Source organism: Aethalodelphis obliquidens, unplaced genomic scaffold, assembly GCF_003676395.1.
Source record: "Aethalodelphis obliquidens isolate GAN/ISIS:26980383/991018 unplaced genomic scaffold, ASM367639v1 scaffold49, whole genome shotgun sequence".
In the NCBI taxonomy this organism is placed as follows: Eukaryota; Metazoa; Chordata; class Mammalia; order Artiodactyla; family Delphinidae; genus Aethalodelphis; species Aethalodelphis obliquidens.
Genome location: NW_020837993.1, coordinates 12991375 through 13013594, shown reverse-complemented (window position 1 = coordinate 13013594; position 22220 = coordinate 12991375). Strand labels below are relative to the sequence as shown.

The 22220-nt window shown below is 38.4% G+C and overlaps 1 protein-coding gene across 1 annotated transcript in view; it reads left to right on the top strand.

Annotated features, from left to right (window-relative positions):
• Nucleotides 1-3304, top strand: part of GABRG3 (gamma-aminobutyric acid type A receptor subunit gamma3) — a 638302-nt gene extending 634998 nt beyond the window's left edge. Inside the window, exon 10 of the mRNA XM_027083245.1 lies at nt 2678-3304. Within this exon, the coding sequence (XP_026939046.1) occupies nt 2678-2959 (282 nt within the window). The 3' untranslated portion in view covers nt 2960-3304. The remainder of the gene's footprint in view (nt 1-2677) is intronic.
• Nucleotides 3305-22220: the final 18916 nt, after the last annotated feature.

The following is a 22220-nucleotide window of genomic DNA, read 5'->3' as shown; positions in this document are numbered from 1 at the left end:
TCTGCAAACAGTGACAGTTTTACCGCTTGTTTTCGATTGCGATTCCGTTTATTTCTTTTTCTCCAATTGCCGTGGCTAAAACTTCCAAAATGCTGTTGAATAATAACAGTAGGAGTAGGCAAATTTTTTCCCGATGTTAGTGGAAATGCTTTTAGTTTTTCACCATTGAGGATGATGTGGGTTTGTCTGTGGGTTTGTCATATATGGACTTTATTATGTTGAGGTAGGTTCCTTCTACGTCTACTTTCTGGAGAGTCTTTTCATAAATGGGTTTTGAATTATGTCAAAAGCTTTGAAAACTCTATTACAGAAATCACAGAAATATCCTTTCTGACCAACCACCTAGAGAAATGGAAATAAAAACCCAAGTAAACAAGTGGAACCTAATGAAGCTTAAAAGCTTTTGCCTACCAAATTATATATATATGAAAAAAAACCTCAAATGAAGCCATATATATATGAAAAAAAACCTCAAATGAAAAAAAACCTCAAATAAAGGATTAATCTCCAAAATGCAGCTCATGCAGCGTAATTTCAAAAAACAATCCAAAAATGGGCAGAAGACCTAAATAGACATTTCTCCAAAGAGGATATACAGAGTGCTAACAAACTCATGAAAGGATGATAAACATCACTAATCATTAGAGAAATGCAAATCAAAACTACAAGTTTTCACCTCACACCAGTCAGAATGGACATCACACAAAAAACTACAAATAAATGCTGCGAAGGTGAAAAGTGAACACTTTTGCACTCTTGGTGGGAAAGTAAATTGATACGGCAACTAAGAAGAACAGTATGGAGGGTCCTTTAAAACCAAAACAGTACTACCATATGATGTTGCAATCCCACTACTGGGCATATACCTTGAGAAAACCATAATTCAAAATAGAGACAGGGACGTCAATATTCATTGCAGCACTATTTATAATAGCCAGGTCATGGAAGTAAGCTAAGTGTCCATCGACAGATGAATGGATAAAGAAGATATGACAATATGTACAATGGATTAGTCATAAAGTGAAACTTAATAGTCATTTGTAGTGAGATGGCTGGACCCACAGTCTGTCGTACAGAGTGAAGTAAGTCATAAAGAGAGAAAAACATACCGTATGCTAACACATATATGTGGAATCAAAAAACGTTCTGATGAACCTAATGGCAGGACAAGAATAAAGACGCAGACCTAGAGAATAGGCTTGAGTACACGAGGAGGAACAAGGGTAATCTGGGACAAAGTGAGAGAGTAACATTGACATATATACACTACCAATTGTAAAATAGACAGCTAGTGGGAAGCAGCCACATAGCACAGGGAGATCAGCTCGGTGCTGTGTGACCACCTCGAGAGGTGGGATAGGGAGTGTGATAGGCAGTTTTGTCCCAGATATCTTACAGTTTTTAGCCTGGGACCTCCATGAGCACCCTTTGACTCTCTAGTGAGCTCTTTCCCTGCAGAGGCTTCTGATGTCCATTTTGATAAGCTCCTTCTGTTGGGCTCGCCTGCCTGTAATTGCTGAGCTTCTCTGTGTGACCCTACACAGGTACAAAGTGTTGAAGAAATATGATGAAAATCTGGCTGAACACTGTCAAAATTCATGTGCCATTTTCAATAAAGGCAGATATTTTCCAACTGGAGTTTGTTAGAAAAATACTAGTACTTCAGACAGACACAGGAATCTGTTTTTTTAGCAAACCTTCAGGTGATATTTACACCCTCTCAGGGAGAGGGAGGATATGTATCTACATTATAACCTAACTTAGAGCAAAATTTTCATTTCTGCCCATTGCCTAGAATTGTTGATGAAAGTAGACAGCTGCACCATGATGCTCCTGTCTGGCTATTGGCTTGTGCACAGTAGGAGGAGGACATCTTGATTAAGGTCGGTCCTCACACACAATCACTTCCCAATTAAAATGATGTCCCCAAAGGCTACCAGTAGTAATACCGAATGCTCTACATCTCTACCTGCTTCTCTGTGGTTTGACTCCACAGAGCTACAAATATATTTAATCAAACTATTCTCATTTATGTGTGACTGTAAATTGTCCTGTCTCCTTATCTGCTCCATACTGACTTCCAACATCAGGAGGAGAGCTTGTGAAGTAGAAAATATAACATTCCAATTGTACACAGATTTTGGCTATCTAGAGATGACAAGCAATGTCTGGTATCCACACATTGAAAACTCATTTTTCACCTGAATTGCATGGAACAAGAAGATTCTCTCACCATCCTTATGTACTTTTTAAAAATACTGTTTGATAATTTAAAAAAAAGAACTTTACTTCTCCACACTTTATTTATGTATTTTTTAACATTTGCGGAATTTTATATGTGTGTGTGTGTGTGTGTGTGTGTGTGTGTGTATACTCTAAACCAGAAGAGAAGTAGGCAGAACAGGGACTTGAAATTGCAAATACACATTTGAAAATAGGCTTATTCTCCCTTATCAGTAACCCAAGAAATACAAGATTTGCAAACGTCACTGTAGTTTTTCATGCATTAAATTTGCAAAGACTGAACTTTTCAGAGCAGGAATGAGGGTGGGCATAGGGCATGGCACAGTCCTCTTTATTTATTGAACAGGCATAAACTGTACTTATTTCTTGATACACCTTGGGCTGATCTTGATTCATCTCATGTTGATATTTGTGTTTTTCTTGTTGCCAGCAGAACTATTCTCTCCTTGATATGAGTCCACCACCACCGGCAATGGTTACCCTAAACAATTCCGTGTACTGGCAGGAATTTGAAGACACCTGTGTCTATGAGTGTCTGGATGGGAAAGACTGTCAGAGCTTCTTCTGCTGCTATGAAGAATGCAAATCAGGATCTTGGAGAAAAGGGCGTATTCACATAGACATCTTGGAACTAGACTCATATTCTCGGGTCTTTTTCCCTACATCGTTCCTGCTCTTCAACTTGGTCTATTGGGTGGGATATCTGTATCTCTAAATTTTCCTCCTGGTGAAAAAAGAAGAGTGTTAGGTTTCCTTCTAAACTTTGGCCCTACCCAGACCAATAGTGATCAATTGGAGTAGCAAGGAAAGATACTACTCAGTTTATCTGAAATTATGTAATACCTTTGAGCAGCGTAGGAGTATGTGGCAAATATTTCTATTATGTATTTCAGGCTCACACAAACATGCGAGCACACAAACAGGTTAATTGAGTTTTAAAGTGATATTCTTGTTAATTCTTACTGAATCTGTAACGTGGAGATATATTTTTCTGGATATTGGAAGCAGCTGCGAATTTTCCTTGTGAAGAAATCTGTGAAACCTACAAGCAAATATCTGAGAAGCTCTTAGGCCCGGCCCCTTTCTGTATCTTTTCTTTGCAACCGTTGGCAGCACCGGTGTCCATGTATGCGAAGTCACTGCTGGCCAAGATACACTCTACTGATCTCAGCGCCCAGGCAATCTGAGTTCAAGTGTGAACTGCAGTGAGTTACCACCCAGTTTCCTCTCTCTGTGGCCTCTTTGCTCTGGCACCATCTTCACTGGTTGGCATTCTTTAATAACTTCACCCTAGGCTTGGGAAGGATGTATATGTATTATCCACAAGTTTTCAGTTGAGAAAAAAAATGAATTTTCAAAATTCTCATGTAGCTAAAGTCAAAGATGTTTATCTTTGAACACCAGTAGTTCAACATTTTACCTTGAGTTGTGTTTTACTAGACGAAGGTGAACCCCACAGTATATGCTATTATGAGTTCAATGATTATCTTTCAAAGATGGGTATACAGCATTCACAAGCCATTGTTTTGACATTGCTTTCCAGTGTGTGAAAGAAGTGTAGATAGAATTTTTACAAAATTTTCTTAGTGAATATTGTTTCAAGTGAAATCAACTTTAGAAGCAAAAAAATGGGTAATGGTTATCATCAATGATACATTTTGAAGAAAAAATTATTTTATACTTTGAAATATGGATATGTAGCAAGATTCCAAAGGAAAAAAAACCTTGAAATTATTACTCTTTTGATAGTTTTTTATAACACAAAGCCAAGTTGCTTCTTGATGTTAGTTCTTTGTTATAACTGGATGCTAGTATGTACTTCACATGACTCTTCAGAAGCTTTCCATCATTGATAGGAAAAGAAAAAGTCCTACCGGTAGGTTAACACATAAATATCTGTTGGCATTATTAAAAATTTCGTACTACTTTTTTTTCCTCTTTCTCATTCAGAAAATTGTATTTGTTTTATTGGAAATTACATTTTTTTAAATTATATATTTGGACATATATTACTCAGAAAAAAGATAAAACATTATGAAGAGAAGATATAGAAAAGTGCTAATTTCATACACTTTACTGAATGCAGACGATACACAGAAAAGATGAGTGGAAAAGACCAGAAAAAGTTGAAATTAGTCTATTTGTATGAACACTGTTTAGTATCAAGTGAAAGCAGATATACTGATATATTTATCATGCAGTTTTCAAGGATGTCTATATAATGTGAGATACTGAGTTTCTTCCCGTCAACTTCCTTCCTGCCATTTGATGTTTTAGTTGCTACATAGGCCACAAGCCAGTTGGCTTTTATTTAGAGAATCCAATTTAAAACATAAAATAACAATGAGTATTTGTAGAGAAATAGTTTGAACTTATTGGCCTAAATGAAATTTCTCTTCAATTGGAGAATTTTACCTATTAGCAGTCTCACCCTGTCCCTAATACATCAACCGCACACTCACCCACAGAGGAGGGCTCTGGAGGTGTCCTGACCACATTCCACTCAAGGAGGGCAGCCCAAGTTGTTCTTCAAACACAGTTCCCTACTTTATAACTTCTAACAGTATGAAGACTTTCAATCTATTCTTTCTTAAAAGAAGTTCTGGAGGAGACAATTTGCCAGTGAAATTCTGGGGAAGAAAATAACTTAAAAGCATTTTTATAACATATATTTATTCCAATTATACCTTCAGAAATGTTTACTGATGCTTCTCGTTTCAAGGCCATTCAATATTTAAGCATAATTGGCAACTCTTATGAAATTATATGTATAGCATCATCTCTGTTTTCTGAATCCAACATTCTCTCCTCTCCAACCTCAGTCATTCTACTGATCTAAACACACCAGTGTACTAGTGTTTATATATATATAAGTATGAAATTTAATCTTCAATTTCTTTCTGTAAAAAGAAAATGAATGACTCAGGATAAGCATAATTGGATGTAAATGTACATTGAAATGTTTACTATTAGAATTGAGAACCTGATCACATTAAAAATATTCAGAGAAGTGCATGTAAATAAGAGGGAAAGTACCAGATTGTGAACACACTGTAAATGTAAAATTCACAATTTTCTCTTGAAGCCCCTTTCTAATTGTCCAAAACTGAGGAAGTGTGTAATCTGTACATTTTTTTCCCTCAAATATGCCTGTAGGGAGCTTCAGGTTCACACAGTTTAGCAGTTACCACTGCATTGAATAATCACATCAGAAGAGCCAAAAAACAAAAGTTCAGGCTAAGTGACAGACCCCTTTCTCATATTCCTTGGTGATTTACGTTTTACTATAAAAAAAGGGTTTTTATTATTATGGGGAGAAAACACGTATATGTTGAGAAAATAAGAAAACACCTCAGTCAGTCATAGCTCTGGAAATATAAAACCATGCTTTTAAAATAAAATGTCTGATAATCTTTGAAGATTAGACAGGGCAGTTCCTCTCCCTTTAAAATTTCTTGTGATTACAAATTAGCAATTCCAGGATATAAGCCTGGTCTTCTTCTATTCAGGTCAAAATGGAGAATGTTTCCTACTTTTTTTCAAAATGTTCTCTAGTTAAATGATGCTTTGGTTTTTAATGTGAACAAAACATTACTTTGCTCCCATACACACTAAATTTTTTTATATCAGTGCTAAGAAAGTAGCTGAACATACACTAACAAGTCTGCAATGTTTTGAGTTAACCAAGTTGTTTTTTTGTTTGTTTTTTGTTTTGTTTTTTTTTTGCGGTACACGGGCCTCTCACTGTTGTGGCTTCTCCAATTGCGGAGGCTCCAGACGCGCAGACTCAGTGGTCATAGCTCACGGGCCTAGCTGCTCCGCGGCATGTGGGATCTTCCCGGACCGTAGCAAAACCCATGTCCCCTGCATTGGCAGGTGGACTCTCAACCACTGCGCCACCAGACCAAGTTGGTTTTTAAAATTTTATTATATAGGAAAATGAACTAGAAGATAATTAGGAAGACAAAAGACAAGCATGCACACTCACATACATAAAGCAACACTATATGAATGTATCATTCAGATAATGGGAGGGAAATGTAAATCATTTTGATTGCGTTATTCAGATAGTCACCTACCTCCACCACGTCATTTTTTTTGCATTTGTAAACACAACAGTTTTCCTAGCCCAATGGGCTACTCTACAACGTGAGGGTGATGGTGGTTTTTGCAGGGAAGGATGGTCTTCTATCAATAAAACTGCTGAACAATTTAAACTGTGTAGGTTGGAGAGAGTGAAGACTGAGTGCCAATAATCAAATCCTCCAGACTCAGGAAGTGGCTGCTATATTTTCTTCTTTACTAGTTATTTGGATTCTATTTTTCCCACTTATCAGTTTTTCACAAAATACAATACTAAAGTTCTCATTTTCCATTAAAAAGTAGAGGAACTTACTGTCAGACTGATTTTTCAGCCTCAAATGATGAGTGCTTTGATTTAGTTAGTATTTATTACAACAGGGTTTTTCACGTGCTATTCATGTTTACAACAGGAAAATTTTGGGCTGTCAGCTTTGTCAGCTGACAGGTGAAAGCCCCTCAATAAACAGAACTGCACTTCAGTCACTTCGACGAGATCCGACCACCCTATCACCTAACAGTTCCAGTCAACTCGTCCACCAATCAGCTAACTGCCCCATTTATTGAGTTCGTGCCCTGGTTAGAACAGGAAGGCTCGTGAAGCTTACAGAGAGGTAAATAAAAAGAAAAAGAGAGGCTTCCCTCGTGGCGCTGTGGTTGAGAGTCCACCTGCTGATGCAGGGGATGCGGGTTCGTGCCCCGGTCTGGAAAGACCCCACATGCCGCGGAACGGCTGGGCCCCTGAGCCTATGTATCTGGAGCCTGTGCTCCGCAACGGAAGAGGACATAACAGTGAGAGGTCCGTATAGCACAAAAAAAAAAAAAAGAGAGAGAAAAAGCTTCAGTTTGAAGTGACTTTCAATGTAATTAAAAGATAAGTATTGATAGAAAATTCATAATTTGCTGACGACCTTTTTAAGTTGGCAGCAGAATGATAGGATTTTAGAAGAAATAAAATATGCTACATCAGCAGTATCATCATCATCATCACCAACAACAACACCATCAACATCATCATCTATGTCCTTTTACATGTTCCATGCTAGTCTTTAGCTATTCCTTCAGCAGAAAGGTTTATGTCTTTTCCAAACCATAACACAATTAGAACTTAAAAATGGAAAAGTTTGATTTCACTTTAAATATAAAATATGCAGATCATAGTTCAAAATTTTGGTCGCCTTAAACATTTCCAGAGCGTCTCTTTGTCCCAGAAGTCCTATCTGTCTACACTGCCTCAAATCAGAATTTAAAATGATTCCTTAGGAAGATATTTCATCTAATTTTTCTTCGGTTGCTTTTGGGCTTTTATTGTTTTGTTTTTTGTTGCTGCTTTTACTGCATTTGGCTTTTTAATTCCTTCTCATGAAGTTAAATTTAAATTGGCTAAGAGCTCTTTTCCCAAAGAAGAACACTCTGTGTACACCTCAGATTGTGTTAGCCCATGAAGAATATCAATACACTTCTTATTACACTTGTTAGGTCTAACAAGTCTGATATACCTTGGAATTTTTACTTTTGGATAGAAATAGACACAGGTAAAATATATTGATGAAATTTACAGTATTATACATTAGCTCTTCAGAATAACTCTATTAAAACATTTAAAAGGATACTTTCAATCATTCTTGACCTTCAAAATGATTAGTTTTGTGCTAGTGAACCATGTTTACACACGTATGTATGTGAAACTACATGGTATGTTTTTCTTTACAAGCTGCTCCTGGATTAAATGAAATATTCATTCTTCACAAATGCATTCTCTCTGGAAGATTCTAAGAGAGCAATAATTTTCAGGAATTAGGCCTGGGTTGTCTTGTGAAGAGTAAGAGGCAATCTTGTGTTTACATGCAGTGATGTGTGAATTTGTGTCCCCATTACAGTGGTAAAACTGGGAAAACTTATTAGCGTGTGTATTGCTCTAATTGTATTACCCCAAACATAGTTGAAACGAAGAGGAGCACAGTTTCTTAATAATAGCGTATTAGCTTCTTAACCATTTTCAGGAAAACACAGACAGAGGAACTGACAATATATTTCCTGGAAGAATGGGACCACATTCTTTCTTTAAAAAGAAAATCAAGTTTAATACCTGATCAGAAGTTGTTTTGGAGTCCAAACAAACCTGCATTTTACTAAGATCATCACTTTTTCACTAGGGTGCACCTGAGTGATTCTTTGGTCATTTGTGCATTGTGGTCTATTTTAACTGATAAGCCAAAAGTAGTTCTTCAAGATGTAGGTTGCATATAGTCACTGTAGCGCTTGTTTAGGACACAGCTTTCATGTATAATGTGAGAGAGCACCAGGTCTAGTGTGAACTGTGCCACGTGTAAGAGCCGTAGTGTGCAGTCTTCTCTTTTTGAATCTTGCATGTAAAGGAAAACAGTCGGGGCCCTAAGAGATGCCTCAGGCAGAATGGGAGAAAAGATGCACATGTCTGCTCTCTTCCTGTGTGGAATCTTTCCTGCCTGTGAATTCATCTCCTCCGAGATGGCTATCAGAATCTGAGAGCCTCTAGGAATCTGCATTGAGTGCTCAGTGTAGAGGAGCCTGACCCAGGGAGGGGAGGCGCCCTGGACAAATGTGTGTGCTGGTCTTTTTCTAGGGAAGTGGGCTGAGGACCAGGTCAGGGTCTCCACCCTCAAGTGGTTTCACACAGTCCTTGCTCTACTGTCGTCCTATGAGGGACTGGAGGTTCTGACTATTGGCCCCATGTCCTGCTGTCTTCCTCCTCTCTGTCAAGGACGTGACTCCCTGCTAGCTGGGCAGCTCGTGGTGTCCTAGTGAAAAGCAGGCACTCCGTGCCTAATGTGCCTTGGCGACACGGGCAGCGCTGCGCCCCGCTTCACCGGTCTGATCCCCGCTGTGCCCTGCTCTGGGCGGGCTGGGCCGCCCTCTGTATTTGTATTTGGATTCCTACATTTGTACTTCTAATACAAATAAATGCACATGTTGGCAGAAATATTTGAACTGAGTAGATGTCTTCTGGTTGTGGGTTGCCAAACAAGAGACCTGGAAAGGGGACTGCTAAGACCCTTCAGGTCCACATGGGGGTCCTTGCACACCAAGGGGGTTATAACACCAACTGCTCCTCTCAGAAGCTCACCCTTGTGCTAGCCCTACCCAGAGGAAGATTCTGCAAATGTTAAGAGAAGGAATGTTACAAGTGACCTATGTTCAAGGTATGTGCCCTTTTCCTCCACTCCTGCTAGAGCCCAGAAAGAGAACCCACACTCTGAACAAGCCACCCCTCCTGCACCCATGGAAAGCATGAAACCCGGCTCTAGCCAAGCCAAGGAGGGCTTCACCTGCAGTCCAGGCATAGGTTAGTGTGGGCAGGGTTCTGGTTTATTGCTCCAACACCATCCATGCATGGGGAAGGGAGAACTGACTACCTGAAAAGTCTGAATAGCCTCTCCTGAGTAAGGGCTGCAGCCCTACACTAAAGTAAAACCCTGTGTTCGCCAACAGGACTGCAAACCAATGGCAACTGCCACCAGGAAGGAAAGACAGATTTTACATTCTGCTTGGGTCAATTTGAACGGAACATATTTTACTGAAAAAAATCATCAGGTTCCCTAGCTCATCTATTATGACTTCAGCAAGACAAACCGTTTGCTCCTGGATAGGTACTGGAGGAATGATGGGTAGGGTGGGCTATAAGACATATTCTTCCACCTCTGTCAGCTTTCACTTCTGCTCCAAGACTTAACGTAGGCTCCTGAACTTTGCATCAGGTTTTCAGATGTCAATTGGACTACTCACAAGTATCCGTATTTTTACTTCTTGGATTACTTCGATCTACGTTTGAATACCGGTAAACATTTCAAGTTCATTAATTCCTTCCTCTTACCAGAATTGTCTAGTTTTCCCTGGTCTGTCACCAAAGTTTAAAGTCCCTTCGCTGGTAAATTACAATAGCAGCTGTCCTTTATAGAGGACTATGTGCTAAGAACTTTACGTGCGCTGTATCGCTCAGTACTTCTCTGTGAAGGAGGTACTGTTGCCGCCTTTTTACTGATAAGCTGAGGCTTGCCCAATGTTAGACACCTAGGAAAAATGAAGAAAAATATTTTAAATGCTGGAAATATGGCTTTAAACACTTCAGAACTCGTGTGCTTAGCCACTACATTCTGCAGTGCCTCGGAAACCTTGACCTTATGGAGTGAATATCTGAGACAATTATTTTTACTATGGCCAACATTTACTTTTTATTAATTGAAACAAACTTTTGTTTGGAAAATAATATTTCTTTCAGAAGACCATGGAATGTAAATTGGTACAGCTACTATGGAGAACTTTAAGTAGTTTACTTAAGAAACAAATAATAGAGCTAACATATGATCCAGCAATCCCACTCCTAGATATATATCTGGAGAAAATGGTTCAAAAGGATACATGCACCCCAATGTTCATTTCAGCACTGTTTATACAATAGCCAAGACATGGAAACAACTCTAATGTCCATCAACAGATAAATGGATAAAGATGTGGTACATATATACAATGGAATATTAGCCATTAAAAAGAATGCAATAATGTCATTTGCAGCAATATCGATAGATCTGGAGATTATCATACTAAGTGAAGTAAACCAGACAAATACCACTATCATATGATATTTGTTATATGTGGAATATAAAAAAAAATACAAATGAACTTATTTACAAAACAGAAGCAGAATCACGGAGTAGAAGAATGTTTATTGTTACTGGGGGTGAAAAGTGGGGTGGAGGGATAGACTGGGAGTTTGGGATTGACAGGTACACACTACTATGTTTAAAATAGGTAACAGACAAGAAACTGCTGTATAGCAAGAGGAACTCTTCTCAATATATTGTAATAACCTAAATGGGAAAAGAATTTGAAAAAAATGGATACATGTATATGTAAAAAATAAAAAGTAAAATGGAAAAAAATTTTAAAATAATTTTAAAAGGACAGCTAAACAATGTGCTAAAATGTCAAAGTGAGGTCAGCAGTGTTCAGTAGAGATCCACAGAAATCAATGACAGTTACTCTCTACTGAAAAGTAGTATATAGAACTTTGCCTCACTTGATTACTTGTAAATTAAAAACAGAGTTTATGCTCAGACCCTGAATGTACTGATTGCAGAGCAGGAATTCTAAGTAAAAGAGAACCTTCATGAAGTCTCATGCTTTGGGACCCTAAGGCTTGGAGTGGCATGTTTGAACCTCCAACCTCACATCAAACTAGCTTCTCTGTTCTAAAAACTCTCAAAGACTCACCCTGGACCAGTAGCCTCTCTAGTGATGCTCTTCTCATTGTTTCGGGCCCAACACAAAGTCACCTCCAAGCACAGCCCAGAAGGAGAACGTCAGGTTCTATTCCCCAGTGAGTTTGCAGACACACTTGAGAGACTGCAACTTCTTGAATATTTGTATTCACAGGAGTCTGTAAAGCTTGCTGGGGAGTTACCTTAAGGATATTAGAACCAGAAAGGACCAGCTATAAGACTGGGCTGACTGCAATTTATAAATGAAGGGGTTAAACATTACCAGCAATTTGTTTTAAAGCTTAACAATGAAACTATTTGAGTAAAATGACTTGAAACCTGGATTCATAGTAGTCTTCAGCCAAAGACATTGGGATGCTGGCACTTCCCTGATAAACCAGAAACAAACGGCCCAAGACTTTAAGACGTGGAAATGGAGTGGGTCTACCATGTGTAACTAATCCATTCACCATTTAGCCACAAACAGGGACTCTCAAGGATATTGCCCTCACCAAGAGACTAGAAAGGTCTCAGCTAGAGACTTCCAGCATCCATGGAAGCTCAGTGGAGACTGCAAACAATGGTGGGAGATGCCGCCATGAACCTTAACTCTTGGAGTAAGTGGCATGACTTAACTTACAGAGGCAGTAGTTTCAATGGCCATGGTAAGCCCTAGGAATGGAAGATAAATCAGAGCAATCTGATCCACAGCTTCTGAGACAAAGTCTAATAGATCCCAAGGTCTGTAGCAATGACAGATGCAAAGCCTATGAAGGCTTTATACCAGATTATATAAATCGGGGAAGAACTAGGGCCAGGGTGTTGTAGCACATGTTGACATAATGGGGGCTCATGGACTCTTATTTTGGCCACAGGTTTAAGACAATACAGAGACTCAGAGCCCCTTTGTTGAGCAGGTCCCTTTGAAAAGTGGGTTCTTGTCTATACTGCAATTCTCCTTCCAAGTATTTCCCAGAGGAAAGGAGTTATTCACCAGGATGACTGTGCCCAGAGGAAAGGAAAATAATCTGAATTTCTGGAGTAATTCCATTCTGGCTAGAATTTTTTAATTCCCTGGATACACAAAATGACAAGACGGTCTAAGGTCAGAGGGAGATATGGAAGTCAGGGACTAAGCAGTCTGTTTACCTATGTTCACCTTCTAGGAGCCCAGAAGAATGATTGGATTTCTCCTTGATTCTTATCCCTGGACTCGGTAAACTCAAGTGTTTTCTCTCATAATATATCCAACCTGGGGGGACCCTAATCATCTCGATAGCCTGTTAGGCATTGGGTTAGCCCTTCTGAGTGGCAGATGATGCTTTAGTACAGCGCCTAAAGTGCAATGTGGGTCTTGTGACCCAGCGGAGCCAATGGTACTTAAAGTATCATCTGTTCAAATACGGATGGCTTCTTTGACAAGCTATAGTGGGAGAACCCCCACGGAGAAATCCTGAGTTTTGAAACAGAAACGTGTTCTTGTGTTCACAACCATTCACCAGTCTCATAGATTCTTGGCTTCCTAGTGTGCCTAGAGAGATGTAGTGCCTGATTTGGGCTACTATTAAAGATACATAGCCTGCTATATCCTTCATGAACGGAGAGTCTATACTCCAAGCCTGAGTAGGGCTGGGAAGTATAAGCATTTTGCATGAGTAAGGGATGTAGACTTTCATGGCATCAAGTCCACATGCAAAATAACCATAAGAGCAGAGATGCAGGACATCATGAGCTCAACAAAGTGGACTTTCTCTCACCAAAACTGATTTGCCACTAATGAGCACCCCTCTGCTACCAATGGGAGCCAACCGTATTTCTCAATGTGGCACCATTTCCGTAGGGATACTGACAGGTTCATTACTGCAAAGCCTTGCATCCTTGAGTTGGCAGCGAGTGGTTCTTCTTCTTTGGAATAGATAAGGATTTCAGATGTGAATTTGCCTTTCCTGTCAGCGTCGCCAATCATATTACATTCCTTAATCATTGCCATGAGGGCTCACACTGTATTACCTCTGCTTTTCAAGCCAATTCAACTTGCCAGAACTTCAGAAGTTCTCATAGATGTCTTTAAGGGGTTAGAAATCAGTACGTTTTATTGGTGGTGAATGTTTAAATAGTAGTGGTATAATAGTATGATATAATCAATGGGGTACAAACACCTCACAAGACTCCAGCCAGATAGGTCACAATTTAAAAAGAAGTCTGGCCCTAATTCATTGAGGACCAACGGAATAGAAATAAAAGGTGGAAAAAAAGAAATAATAATTGAGCATGTAAACAAAGGCTGGACACTCATCTTTTATCTGATCTGTCCCTCTCAACTTCTTCAGCCACACTTTGAATAAAGAATAAATCTCCTCACCTTACAGATACAATACAGAACAGAAAAACCACATAAATGGGTGAATCAGTAAACGTGGGCCAACTGCATACACCTGACCTGAGAAAAGGAACATTTGCCATTTTAAAAGCAAGATGCAAAATAATACAGATTCTAAAAGAATTTAACTTCTACACAGTTTTCTCTGGTGAAAAGAATTGAATAAACCAAACAGGGCAGAAAAATCCAAGGCTGAGGAGAATAATTTCCCACAAAATAAAGACCTCGTTAAGGATGGAAAGTTAAAAAAGGTCATCTCCAAACCATGCTTTCGTTCCAGCTCAAAGCCAATTTTGCCAAATTTCTCATTTCCTTAACTTGGTTGCTGATGACATCATGGGGCTCTCCTGCTAAGTGCTCCCTCTGCAGGTTTGATTTATTAGGCCTGTAGTAGGACCCAATTTTCACAGTACACCTTTGTGAAACATTTATTGGAAGGGAATGTAAGAGGTGGAAACTGGGGAGAGAGGTGAGAGCTGAGCGAACCTCTTTAGTCATTCCATGAGAATACAAATCCATAAATTAGGTATATATTTGCAACTAAGTACTCTGAAATTAGATTGAAGTAGCAAATTTTCTCTGCAAGCAAAATGGTCCTGGAATTAAGCAGTTTGGCCTCGGATGCTGTATTCACCAAAGGAGACTAATACAACAAACTCTGAAATCTCAACTGCTTCCCATAATCAGATCTTTCTCACATCCCAGCTTGGATGAGTGAGCAGAGGGATCTAGCTCCACCCCAAATTTTTTCTCTTGCATAGCTCTACTCTTCCATTTTTCCAGCAGATGGATAAGAGAGAGTGTGGCTCATAGGTGGAAGATGTTAAAGCAGCATGCATTCTGTTAGGCATAGCCAGGGAGCATGGCAACTCCTATCTGAATGCACACAGGCTGCTAGGAAGTGTCCATGAAAATGAAGGGGAACATAGACATTACCGAGGGAGAGTGAAGTGAACAGGAGCAAAAGGAGGAACTCTTGTGGTTCAAATGTCAGAAAGCAGTGTCAGAAAGCCCTGTGGCTGACCAGCAAGTGCAGTTCCCCATGGCCAGCAGCAGCCACAGCACCTGGACGTTTATTTGGAAATGCAGACTGTGTAGGGTCCATCACAGACATACTGAAATAAACCTGCATTTATACGCTCCTTAAACTATGAGAGGCACTGGCTGCTCTTGCCAATTCAAAATTGTCTCCAAATAATCTTATAGTAACTTTAAGATTAATTGGAAATGAGAAATCCAACTTTATTAAACTTAGATATCGCCACACACATCAAACAGCAATTAAAATAATTATTTCATGTGTGACAAGATGCACATTTCAAATTCAAACGTGTTCATTCCTATATATTTCTAGAGTTCTGAGTCCTAAGAATTATATTTAAAATCGTATAAGAGCACCAAAGTACTTAACATCAGAATTCACACAAAATTACCCTAATCTATAGATAGTTGAGACTATGTTAGATAAAGTCCAGAACAAATACCAGCACTTCATTCACCCATACCAATAAAGCTGAGAAGCCCAGGCAACAACTGCTACATTGACACTCCCCTGGACAAACCCCCAGGGTTACAGAAAGATCTGAACATACTATGCAGTAATCTAGAGAAAATGCACCTTCTTCCAATAGTATGGCTGCAAGTGGCATATACCCTAGGCCCTTGGTACCATAGACTGTTGTAAAACATTCATTTCATTTTCTCTCCAAATTTAAAGATTGGACCAAACTAAGACAACTAGATAAAATTACCAAACACAGAATTTGGAAACACTGAATTCATTCACTCACTGAGATGTTCTATAAAGTTGTCCTGTAAAAAAACCCACACACGCATACAAATATGCACGTGTATGCTTGGGCATGTGAGGGGTACACAAGCAAACACACACATACACATCCAGCCTCTAGGCTTAAGAAGAAATGCTTTCTTTCGCTTTGCTTTCAACTTGACTCAGCAGAATTCAAACAAGTGAAACATGAGAACTGCGAAAGAGCTCTGGGTCTGTAATTAAGTGCATCCGGATCCCTGAACTAAGAGATTTGACCAAACTCTAGCATGGCTTCTGGAGGTTTAAGGCCATATCCCTAGGATGACCCCAGTCCCACTTAAAATGCCTACCTGAGAAAGCTTAACACTGTCAGAATTTGTTTTAGCCAAATATATTTGTACTAGCCAAAACCTGGTAATAGCCAGACAGGCCCCACTACCCCTCTTAGAGCAGTTAGTTTAGAAGGCTTGAAGTTGTAAACCCCTTCTCTGCCCTTTGGACCAAAAGCCTCCTTCACACCACTCAGTAATTCTCACTCAGCACGCCTCTGTCTTTGTTTGAGTAAATTTATGTTCAGTTCATGGACTTTCTTCCTTTCTGCAGTAGTTATTCTTCCCTTTCTTCCCTTCTGCAGTAGTTATTATGAAGTCTATCCTCCCTGCTTTAACTAGGATTTATCTTCGACAAATCTAACGTAAAATCATCACAATTGTGTCATATTTCAACTTTTTGCTCTAGACCATCTTCATATTGAAATAAATCTTAAGTTCTATAATGGAAATAAAATTAGAAAAAATTAAGTAAAGTCTGTTCTTACAAAAGAACAGTGTTGTTTACTAGACTGGAAAAAAGTATTAATCTTAGTGTGTCTCACATAAACTATTGTATTGTACAGGATACAATTCCAGAGGCTTCTCACTGGCCAGAAAAACAATTTAGAATTTGTGGAGCAATACATATTTTTTATGTAATATCTGACAATTTAGTCAGATATGTTCATTCTGCAAAAAGGGAAGGAGTGGTTGGCAACACCTGTCAGTTATGAGAAAGCAAGAGCACAACAGTGTGAATATATTAATATTGTGAACTGTACACATAAAAATGATTACAACGGTAAATTTTGTTATTTCGATTTTATTGTATTTTTTTAAAGGCAATAAAAACAAGAAATGCTTCCCTGCTTGGTGTTCCACACACCAACTTGGATTATGTTAGAAAGCACGGATGAAAGATCTCTCTCATCTTTATGCAGCTCTCCTAAAAGCACATTTCTTCCTCAAAGGCAGAGAGCAGCACACATTGCCTCAGTCCTGATCCTGTTTCCTCTGCTTTAAGTGTGGTCAGAAGTCAGTCTCCTCTCAACCAGTATCCACCTAGACCTCTGCACACCCAACAAAGTGCTGAGTGCTGCCACTCGGCATTCACTGATCTGTAGGCTATGAAGTGCTTGGGAGCACAATTATTTCTTGTGCATCTATTGTCCCCTGCGGATCTCTCACATTCCTTCATGCAGGTTTGGTCCCACAAATGTGTTTTGAATGCATGATGACTCTCAATTTTTTGCATGAGTGAACTCCTCTCTTGCCCAGACATGCCCAAACAGTAATAGGATCAAAGCTCAAACCTATTCTTTTTGCCTCCAAATTATAAAATTGATAAATCAAGGCGTAAAATATGTTTATATAGACTGAGGTTATGGCACTTTAAACAAACTCAACTCACAAGTGCATTTAAAACACAATTTGAGGGCTTCCCTGGTGGCGCAGTGGTTGGGAGTCCGCCTGCCGATGCAGGGGACGCGTGTTCGTGTCCCGGTCCGGGAAGATCCCACAGGCCGCGGAGCGGCTAGGCCTGTGAGCTATGGCCGCTGAGCCTGTGCGTCCAGAGCCTGTGCTCCGCAACGGGAGAGGACACAACAGTGAGAGGCCCGCGTACCGGAAAACAAACAAAAAAAATTTTTTTTTTAAACAAAAAAATGGAGTCAATCTTCTCCAACCTGCCACAGTTTTGTCAGCTAAGTGTATGTAATATTGTAACTCATTTGATGTCATTTCAACAATCTTAACCTCTACACCACTAGATTCCATCCTAAGAAACTACTTTGCTCATTCATAAGAAACATCTCTCCATTTGTTGAAGTTTTATCATGAGATTGCAGCAATTCAGTCACATTTTCAGGCTCCACTTCTGATTTTAGTTCTCTTGCAGTTTCCAACACATCTGTAGTTACTGATTCCAGTGAAGTCACGCACCAAGGTTGCAATTAACTTCCAAACTCTTGTTAATGTTGATATTTTAACCTCTTCCCATGAATTAAGAATGTACTTAATGTTGTCTAGAATGGTGAATCCTTTCCAGAAGGTTTTCAATTTACTTTTCCCAGGTGCATCAGAAGAATCACTATTTATGACAGCTATAGCATTTTGAAATGTATTTGTTGAATAAAAGACCTGAATATCAGTATGACTCTTCAATACATGGGCTGCAGAAAAAAATGAGAACAGTCTCAGAGACCTCTGGGACAACATTAAAACACACGAACATTCATATAATGAGGATGCCAGAAGAAGAGAAAGGGAAAGCCTGAGGGGATTTTTTTTAAGAGATTATAGGTGATAACTTGCCTAACGTGGGAAAAGAAACAGGGAAGAAAAACCAAAAGAGGAAATGCCAAGAAACATAGTACTCAAACTGACAAAAATTAAAGATACAGAAAAAATATTAAAAGCAGCAAGGAAAAATCAACAAATAACTTACAAGGGATTCTCCATAAGACTATCAGCTGATTTCTCAGCAGAAACTCTGCAGACCAGAGAAGTGGAATGACATATTTAAAGTGATGAAAAGGAAAAAACTACAACAGAGAACACGCTATCCAGCAAGGCTCTTATTCAGATTTGATGGAGAAATTGAAGGTTTTGCATTCAAAAGCTAAGAGAATTCAGTACCACCAAACCAGCCTTATGACAAATACTAAAAGAACTTCTCTAAGAGGGGGGAAAAAAGAAAAAAGGTCACAACTACAAACAAGAAAATGGCTAACACACTGGTAAAGGTAAATAGAAACTAGTAGTAGGAAAAAATCCAAACACAAATATATCAAAATCAGCAACCATGGGAGAGTAAAGGAAATGAGAATTTTATTTGAAATTAAGAGACCAGCAACATAAAAACAACATTGTACGTGTACAGATTGTTATCTCGAAACCTCATGGGAACTACAGACCAAATGTGTATAATAGATACATACACAAAAAAGAAAAAAACTCAAACACAACACTAAGTATAGTCATCAAACCACAAGAAGAGAACAAAACAAGAACGAAAGAAGACTGATACAAACAAATCCAAAACAAGAGAACAGCAATAGAAACATACATACTAATAATAACCTTAATTGTAAATGGATTAAATGCTCCAACCAAAAGACATGAACTGCCTGAATGGCTACAAAAAGAGGACCCATACATATGCTGTCTACAAGAGACCCGCTTCAGACCTAGGGATACTTACAGACTAAAAGTGAGGGTGTGGAAACAGATATTCCATGCAAATGGAAATCAAAAGAAAGCTGGAGTAACAATACTAATAGCAGACAAAGTATACTTTAAGTATTGACTGTTATGAGAGACGAGGAAGGACACTACAAAATGATCAAGGGATCAATCCAACAAGAAAATATAACAATTGTAAATATATATGTAACCAACATGGAAGCACCTCAATATATAAGACAAATACTAACCGCCATTAAAAAAAAAAATTAACAGTACCACAATAACAGGGGGGGACATTAACATACACTTACACCAGAGGACAAAACAGCCAGACAGAAAAGCAATAAGAAAACCTTAAATGACACATTAGACCAGATGAACTTAATTGATATTTATAGGGCATTCCACCTGAAAGCAGCAGAATACACTTTATTCTCAAGTGCACCTGGAACATTCTCAAAGATAGATCACATCTTGGGACACAAATCAAGCCTCAGTAAAATTATGAAAATTGAAATCATATCAAGTATTTTTTCTGACTACAGCACTAAGAGATTAGATATAAATGAGAGGGAAAAGCTGTAAAAAAAAAAAAAACCCAAACACATAAGGTTACTAAATAACCAAAGGAAATAGAGATGAAGCACGCTACGGCAAATATCAATGAACTAAAAGCTGGTATTTTTAGAAGATAAGATTGATAAACTTCAAGCTAGACTTGTCAGGACACAAAGGGAGAGAACTCAATAAAATGAGAAATGAAAAAAATTACAATGGACAGCACAGTAATACAAAGGGTCATAAGAGACTACTAAAAACAAATATATACACAACTATAATGCACAGCTAATAAAATTCACAGATTAGAAGAAACGGAAAAATTTTTAGAAAAGTACAACCTTCCAGACTGAACTAAAAAAAAAACAGAAAATACGAACAGATCAATCACAAGTACTGAAATTGAAACAGTATTTAAAAACTTCCAACAAACAAAAGTCCAAGACTTCACAGGCAAATTCTGTCAAACATTTAGACAAGAGTTAACATACATCCTTCTGAAACCCTCCCAAAATTTTGGAGAGAAAGAAGCACTCCCAAGCTCATTCTGAGGCCACCATAACACTGATACCAAAACGAGATAAAGATACCACGAAAAAGAACATCACAGGACATTTTTCACTGATGAATAGAGACGCAAAATCCTCAGCAAAATACAAGCAAACCGAATCTTACAACATATACACCATGATCAAGTAGGATTTATCTGAGGGATGCATTTCCTCTAATATCAGGAATGAGACAAGTATGTCCACTCTTGCCACTTTAATTCAACATAGTATTGGAAGTTCTAACCACGACAATCAGAGAAGAAAAAGAATCCAAATTGGAAAAGAAGTAAAACGGTCACTGTTAGCAGATAACTTAATACTATACATAGAAACTACTAAAGATGCTACCAGAAAACTACTAGACCTCATCAGTGAATATGGTTAAGTTGCAGGATGAAACACTAATATACAGAAAAGAGTTGCATTTCTATACACTAACAAAAGATCAGAGAGAGAAATTCAAGAAACAATCCCATCCATTTACCATCATATAGAAAAGAATAAATTACCTACTTCAGAAAACAAAAGACCTGTACTCCAAAAACTATAAGACACTGATGAAAGAAATTGAGATGACACAAACAGATGGAAAGATATACCACATTCCTAATAGGAAATATAAATAGTTTCAAAATGAGTATATTACTCAAAGCTATCTAGAAAATCAATGCATTCCTGTCAAACTGCCAATGACATTTTTCACAGAATTAGAACAAATAAAATTACAATTTGTATGGAAACATCAAAGACCCTGAATAGCAGAAGCAACACTGAGAAAAATGGAGCTGGAGGATTCAGACTCCTGACTTCAGAGTAAACAACAAAGCTACAGTCAGCAAAACATTTTGGCACAGGCACAAAAACAGACATAGAGATCTATGGAACAAGATAGAAACTCCACAGATAAATCCACACACCTATAGTCAACTAATCTCTAGTCAAGGAGCCAAGAATACACAATGGAGAAAAGACAGTCGTCAAAAACTGATGCTGGGAAAACTCAACAGCTACATGTAAAGGAATGAAATTAGAACACTATCTACCATCATACACAAAAATAAACACAAATTAGCCCCAAATGTAGGCAGGGTACAATAAGCAGAGAAAGAAAATAGGGAGAACACTCTGACATAATTCACAGCAATATCTTACATATGGACTCTAAAAAACTTGTACAAATGAACTTATTTACAAAACAGAAACAGAGTCACATAGAAAACAAACATGCTTAAGGGGAATATGGGGAAGGATAAATTGAGAGATTGTGATTGACATATACACACTGCTGTATATAAAATAGAAAAGTAATGAAGACTTTCTATATTGCAAAGGGAACTCGACTCAATACGTGTAATAATTACATGGGAAAAGAATCTAAAAAATAATTTATGTAACCGATTCACTTTGTTGTACAGCAGAAACTAACACAACATGGTAACTCAACTATACTCCAATAAAAATCAACATGTGCCCAGTCCTATCTGTCCTTTCCTCGGTTGATGGACTTTCAGATGTCTTCCTTCTCTTGCGTATTGTTAATAGTGATGAATTAACATTGGTGTGCATGTACCTTTTGGAAGTAAGGTTTTCTCCAGATACATATTTAAGAGTGGAATTGCTAGTTTATACGATATTTCTAAATTTTAGGTTTTTCAGGAACCTCCTTACTCTTCTCCATATTGGATATTCCAATTTACATTCCCACCAACAGTGTAAGAACGTTGCCATTTCTCCACACCTTCTCCAGAATTTATTGTTTGTAGATTTTTTGTTGATGGCCATTCTGAAGGTTGTGAGGTGATACTTCATTTTGTAGTTTTGATTTGCATTTCTCTAATGATTAGTGATGTTTTAAGCCTCTTTCCATGGGCCTATTGGCCATCTGTATGCCTTCTTTGGAGA